The sequence below is a fragment of the Phragmites australis genome, chromosome 21 (assembly GCF_958298935.1).
Source record: "Phragmites australis chromosome 21, lpPhrAust1.1, whole genome shotgun sequence".
Classification (NCBI taxonomy): domain Eukaryota; kingdom Viridiplantae; phylum Streptophyta; class Magnoliopsida; order Poales; family Poaceae; genus Phragmites; species Phragmites australis.
In genome coordinates this window covers 14,093,591-14,100,788 of record NC_084941.1, presented here as the reverse complement: position 1 = coordinate 14,100,788, position 7,198 = coordinate 14,093,591, and the positions used below count along the sequence as shown (strand labels likewise).

The 7,198-nt window shown below is 47.6% G+C and overlaps 2 protein-coding genes across 2 annotated transcripts; one reads left to right on the top strand and one right to left on the bottom strand.

The window, feature by feature from the left end:
- Positions 1-4,170: 4,170 nt before the first annotated feature.
- LOC133902987 (uncharacterized) lies at positions 4,171-5,699 on the top strand. The gene is made up of 5 exons (XM_062344317.1): positions 4,171-4,386; positions 4,501-4,593; positions 4,722-4,804; positions 4,896-5,098; positions 5,418-5,699. Exons 1-5 carry the CDS (start codon positions 4,223-4,225, stop codon positions 5,517-5,519), a joined length of 645 nt encoding a protein of 214 aa, XP_062200301.1. The 5' UTR covers positions 4,171-4,222; the 3' UTR covers positions 5,520-5,699.
- Positions 5,700-5,915: 216 nt separating this feature from the next.
- Positions 5,916-6,305, bottom strand: LOC133903177 (vegetative cell wall protein gp1-like). The gene has a single exon (XM_062344509.1). It carries the CDS (start codon positions 6,303-6,305, stop codon positions 5,916-5,918), a length of 390 nt encoding a protein of 129 aa, XP_062200493.1.
- Positions 6,306-7,198: the final 893 nt, after the last annotated feature.

Sequence of the window (7,198 nt, the reverse complement as noted above, 5' to 3'; positions counted from 1 at the left end):
TACCGCGCCCCCTTGAGTCACAAAGTCTTAAGTCCTTATTCATGATTGCCACTTCTCCATCTCCGAATTGGCAGGCATCAAACTAAGCACATAGCTCCTCCCAGGGCTCCCACAAGAATTCCAAGAGCTCATAAAGACACCTCCAATCACCAAATACTGACTAGATGTTGCCAACCACCAAGAGTGACAAGCGAATAGCTTCACTTGACCAAAATCAAACCTAGACTACAGCTAGATGCACACTTTCTACTCTCCAAGCACTAATGATATCCTTAATCTTCAATTAAGAACTTTGAAATTTACTCAATTGCACTCTCTTGCTTCTTGATGATAGACACAGTGTATAGCCTCCTCTGGGTTCACAAGAGGTCGAACTGAAACCAAGTGATAGGCTAGAGGTCCAAATTTAACCATTGCTTAACCACCCACTTTTTCTGTTAACACCGGATGATCCGGTGAGCATCTTCTACTCACATTGGATAATCTGGTGAGTACAAATTTTAAAGCCACACTGTGTCAGCTATCATTAGCCATTACTCTGAGAAATAGTCCGATGTAGGCATCCGATGAGCATACCTTTAACACCAGATCATCCGCTCAGTTGGCCTTCAATTTTCCAACATTTGCAACCTTCTCTACAAGAATTGCTCTGGTGCTAATTTTGTCCATCACTGGACCATCCGGTGAACTGAGCAACTTTAAACTGTTTGAAGCAACCTCCCTGCAAACATTAGTCCGGTGACCCATCCAGTTGACTTGACTTAACACCGGACTATCCGGTCACTTGATCTTCAATTTTTAGCACTTGAAATCGCCTCTACAAGAATTAATTCGGTGAGTTTAAATTCAATTTCTCTAGAAAATTTCACTTCTGTTGAAATTAGTCTGGTGCTCTCATCATACTATCACTAGCTATCCGGTGGAACACTTCAAGTTTTCTAGACAAGTTTCTAAAATAAAAACACTAGTGAGTTCAACACATTTATCATTGGACCATCCATTGAACTTCATTACTTGTGAAGCAAAATGATCCGATATGATCAATTTTGATAGGACCAGACTATTCGGTGAGTTATGTTGTACTGAGCTCGTCCAATTCAAACTTCTTTGAGCTCTAACTTCTCGACATATAAACCATGAGCTTTTATGAGGTACCTAGTGCTAGAATTTCACAAGTGTGTATTAAACTAAGTTTAGACTCAACTAGGTCAAGCTACTACTCTTAGCTCATCTTTATAGTACGGTCAAAAAAACCAAAAAAAGAGACCTATACTACTCTAAATGTCCTTCATCTTCTTTGTGACACTTAGAACTAGGAGATCCGTAATCTTGATGCATATGTCCTTTGATTGTCCATATAAACAACTTAGGGACCAAGAATATCCAATCATCATTGTGAACTTAAATTTTTGATACCCTTCAAAACAAATTTGTTAGTCACAATAATACAGTTGTCATTAATTACCGAAACACTTACCACTTACCTAGCGGCCTAGATGCTATAATAACCGACATATAGGCTTACCTTTAGCCATTAATACATTGCAGATCAACATAAACAAGCTATTTTTTTGCCAGACTTGCATCGTCACTGGCGCATGAGGCACTTGGGGGCAAACTTTTACAAGCAGTTCAAAAGTTCACTAAGAATCCAGAGCAAATGCCGCTCTAGACACCAAATCCAGATAATAAGGTTGACAGCAAGGGATGACGTAAGACTAGGTGAATCAAAAATACCATGGACGAATCGAATGCGCAAGCGAGACGAGAACAAGGAAGCAGACCCGAGCACTTGATCTGTACCTATCCAATATGGATTAGGTTTTATATTGTTATGTTGGACCATGTATGTTTTTATGTGTCGGACTGTAATAATATGCATTGGACTACGTAACATGTTTTAATGTGTCAAACAGTAATAATATATATTGGACTATGTATGTTGTTATGTGTTGGACTGTAATGATATTTGTTAGTGTTGGGACCCAAATCCCAGACAATATGGACCTTCGTTTACTGAAATGTCAAAGAGTCCTCGGGGTGACACGTGTTTGGGGTGGAACAGTTTCTCGATTCGTCTTCCGGGTACTGTATGGCTCTATTTATAGCTCGTACCTGAACACTCCAGGCGTGGTTTACAGGTCCTACCCTTTTACCCGCTATATTTCCGGAATATTCGGGGTCATTATGGTACAAGTAAGCATATTTACATAATTACAACTCTGCCCCGAACGACCAAAGCGGGCCCCAATATCTAGCCGTGATCTTTGTCTCCGAAGATCCGCCGAAGTCTTCTCATTCCGTCGTCTGCCCGATGGCCTTCGGCTTCCAAGCGAAGATCGGCTTCTACCTTCGCGCGCCGCGGTTAATCAGGACCGCTGACACGGACTTCGGCCTTTGGTAGAAGTCTCACCTCCGTCTTCACCGGCACAGGAAATCGAGACTACGGGTGCGCCTACACCCTTCGATCGATGGAGCTTCGCAATCTTCGCAACCTTCAGATGAGGTCCCTGAAACAAAATTGCAATGACAAGCATGCAGTCTTTCCAGTAGACTTCGAGCTATCCTCCGAAGAGGGGGGGGGGGGGGCGGGAGATCATCCCCAAAAGTTGGTCTATGTATGCTTTTTTGAATTATCTTGTATTGTTGCATTTCGAAATATCTCATATTACTATTGTCTTAATCTTTCATTGCATGTATGACAGACCTAGAGTTGATTGATCCACTGATTGATGCTAAGCAATGATCACGTCTCCAAGACGGTGCCCTGTTTCCCACTCTTCAACTTTAGATGAGACGGTGCCCTATTTCCTACTCTTCAACTTCAGACACTGGACTACTGCTAGCCCATAGACCCACACTAAATACCCAGGTAAATAATACTTATATGTGTTTCATATTACAATTAGTGATGTAAGTAGTACTTACTAAATTTCTTGCAACACACGTTGCGGGTTGTTGGGTTGCTACCATTCCATAGACTGGGTGGCACCGGCTCAGGATGGTTCTCCCTAGTTCCCACTTGACTCTGCATAGCTTAGCGCGTGGGTCAACCATTGGAGGCCGGAGACACCCACGTTTCACCTACCAGTTGGCATGATGGCCCTAACGCTACAGGACTTCTCGATGCTTCTTGGTTTTCCCATATCGAGGGTAGCCATTGGACATGACATGGTTGAGGTGGGGTGGAGAACGATTTGCTAGAGCAGTTTGAGGGGGTCTTGCCGTAGGACCCAGAGCACCTTAAGGGACAGCAGTTGGCCATTGTTGGAAAGCAAGGTCCTAGTAAGATTTGGGTCGAGCAGTTCCACACCTCGCGCTTGACCCTAGACAGAGGACTTCAGAGTTTGTAGGCATCGGAGGCCTACTTACTCTGGCTTTTTGGGTGGGTGATGTTCTCCAGTACCCACGATGACACCGTTGACAAGCTCTTGGTCCACTAGGCGAGGCAGATAGCGAACGGCTCTTTGGAGGAGGGGTGTCATGAGAGGAAGGATGTGTGGCAAGGCAACCATTGCGCTACCAGTGGCAGCGACAATAAGAGTGACACAACGAGGTGACCGGAGATGGGGCGGTGGTAGAGGGGTGCCACGTTAGGAACAAAGAATAGGAGTAGAACGATGGATTGTTAAAGCTTATCCTATCCAGAAAATAAAAGGAGAGACTCTCGTACGGGTTGTGGTGTAACGCTCCAAATGCGGATCAAATCATTGCATGTTCCCTTATAAATTGGGGGAGTTGGATGGACCTAAGGACATGCAGCAAAAAGCCGGCACAAGGCAACAGATCACAAGATAAAATGGAACGTTATTAATTCTGCCATATTCTAGCTGCACCAAAAGTAGAACCGAATGCTATTGCTTGCAAGCTTCAGGTTTAGGCATCGGCATGCTACTATTGGCTTATCTATACATGTGATCGCCATGCGAGTGTGCGTTGTTGCGCCATTGCTTGACGTTTCGGTGGCAAGATATATAACTAGATAGCTTTGCAACACCGCACTTGTAAAGCTACATCTAATCATCTTGGCACTGCCGTGCCCAGGCTGCTCACCAGCTCAATCCGATATGCCTTGCAAGCCAATTGACAATGGATTGCAAGCCTCAACTTTGCCATGTGGCAACGTATATATATCTGCACATACTGCGCATCGCTCTGCGACGAACCCAAGCAGATCATCACCATCGGCAGTTCAGCACATAAAGAAACGGAGAAACCGGCCATGTCGTCTCTTCTCAGGTCCTTCGCGTCGCTCTACTGCCAGAAGCTCCGCTCCACCACCCGCCTCGGACCGTCGTGCAACAACGTTGCAGCGCGCTTCCCGGCGTCCGACGGACGGATGTTCTTGGCCTCCGGCGAGCAGCATCGTGGCGTCAGGGAGTATAGGTATGTCCCGGATGTTGATATTTTTTCCTTTTTTCCCGGTTCGATTTTGCTTGTGATGCGTCGGCTTTTAAATATGCGGTCCTGACTGATACCTCTGAATCTGTCGTGGTTCAGAGTAACCGGCGGTGCAGCTGATGATACAAGACGGCCGGCAGCTCTAGCTCTGCCATGTCATCACGGACAAGAACGAACTCCTTTCTTGACCTGGTGATTGATTGCTCTGTTGACTGATCACATTCTTGTACTCCTATATGGGTGTGAATGTGTGACCAGTGTCTGTAATGCTTTCGATGCAGCTACTGAAATCTGATCCTACAGTTTTTCTTCTGTACCAGGGTAAGAATAGCGATTGGTTCTGTTCTTGCCGCCGCGACACCATTCCTGCACTCCAAATGGGTGGCATTCCTGCGGATTCAGAGTAAGCAGCTCTGATCTGAGTCTGAAACAAACGGAGATGAAACTCTGCAGGTTGCCGATTTGAGCAGTGCAATGAATTACTTTCCGTGCAGGTGAGCTGGAGGTAGTGAAAGACACGGCTGAAGTGGTGGCGGAGGTCGTCGAGGAGGCAGCGGTGGCGGCGGAGAAGGTGTCGTCGGAGGTGGCCGAGCAGCTTCCGGAGGGTGGCAAGCTGAGGACGGCGGCCGTGCTCGTGGAGCACGCGTCTAAGGAAGTTGCCGAGGAGGCTCACCTTGCACAAGACATCATCCACAAGGTAGCAGCCTGATTAATCACACTCACACCATTAGCATCCCTATAGTGTGACTTAACCATGCGTTTTCGAGTTTCTTAATTGATTGCAGTTTTAAGCAACGTTCCCTTTTTGTCTCTCTTTGGGAAGAAATGCTCACTTGCTTCAAGCAATTTCCAATCCTTTCTGTTGCTTGTTACCGCGGAAATTGGAAGCTAACCAAAGTCACTAACCACAAACCTTTGCTGCCATATAAACATGCTGATGGAAACTGACCAGAGTCAAAGGCTGACACTACTAGATGAAATGGTGAATCCTTGACAAAAACCATTTGTTGATGCAGGTCAATGAAATTGAAGAGGGCGTGAAGGCCATGATTGAGCCGTTTGTGGATCTTGGCAAGCATGGGCAGGGGAAGGAACAGCACAAACTCAGGGGGAAGTAAATTTGCAGTCTAGTCTGTACAGAACAATCAGTACTGCAAAATAAGGACAATCCTGTGCTGTGGATATTCGGTAACCATTTCATTTCTCGTTTTGTTATTTGCAAAGAGGGAAATTGTAATAAAGGAACGATTGGTCAGAAGAGTTGTTTTTATGTTTATATATTGCACTTGTTAATTAGCTGTACGAAGATGATTACTAGTACTGAATGAATATAATCATAGACCATCTCCCGTCTAAAAATTGGATTACATATCCTCTCTCGATGCATCTCTGTCGCGGGCTCGAAATAACAAACAAATAAAGAATCGCAAAAAAGAAGCAGAGTACAAGAGTATCAACAGCTGAGCAACTTAACAGCGGAGAAACAACGCAGCTTCGCGGTCAAGCCGCACCGCCTAGAACACGACTGCGGCGGCCACCGCACCGGCGACAGTGACGAAGCTGGCGGAGGCGGAGAAGAAGCCAGCGGCCGCGACGGGTGCGGCGGCAGGGGGCAGAACTCCTCCTGACGGGGACAGCGCGGCTCCGGCTCCGACGGGGCTTGACGCCGGGACGGCAGAGGAGGGAGCGGAGACGGGGGTCTCCGTCGGCGGCGCGGGCGGGGAGGCCATCGGCGACGCGGCAGTCGGGGCCCTGGCCGGCGGTGGGGGCAGCGGGGCCATCTTGGGGGGCGCTGGGGCCGGCGCGTGCTTCGGCGACGCGGCGGGCACGGCGCCCGGTGCCTGCGCCGTCGCGGCGACTGCCACGGCGAGGAGCGCCACAAGGACTGAGACGAGGCGGGCCATCTGGGATTGCCTGGAGTGGTCAGCGCTTGCGGGGAAACGAAAACGGAGGAGGCGGAGGGTGCGATGTGAGTGAGAGTTGCGCTGCTGCGAGAGGGGGGTGGTGGTGGTGGTGGAAGAAGGGCGACGCATTTATATAGGCGACGCGACATTCATCCATTGGGGCAAGGCTTTAAATGACAGCTGGAGTTTGAATTCTTTTCATCTTTTGGGTTGCTTAGCCGTTAGGTTTGATTCCTTCTGTCTAGGGGTACAGCGCTGCCGCGTGGGGCTACGGACAATCGGGGCCCACCTGCGTCTGGGACCAGGGAGGTAGGGGAGGGGAGGGCGAGCGCAACGACTAGTTGAGGACGCGTGGCGGGAGATGATCTCATGAATTGCCTGAGGACGCACGTTGCGGTGGCCAGCTAGCCGTTGGTGCTGGTCGGATGCGCAGGGGAGGAGACAGCTGTGAGATTGGCTATCGAAATGATGCTGGTCACGACGTTTACTAAAGCAATCGAAATGATCCCGCCATCATGCGATCCGATCTTCAAAAACAAACTACCGGCCACAAACCCGCAACGTTCCGTACAGCGACCGACATTGCGTACGTGATTGTATTCTGCGTACATAAGCAAAACTTGGCTGAAACTACAACAGAGGATTGATTCTCAAACAAAGAGATGGATCACAAGACAGGAGAGAGTGAGGTCCCGGCGATGAGTTTAGCTGGTCGGGGTCAGCGAATCACCTGGACAGAAAACGTTGAGTTAATTTTTTATTTATATATTTTTTATTATCAAAATCAGCATAAGTATGTGCTTGTTTAAAAAATAAAAAATAGGCTTTTCTCGCTCTTTCAAAGAGCGAGAGATAAATAATGCCCGTTCAGCAAGTGATTTATATATCTCATC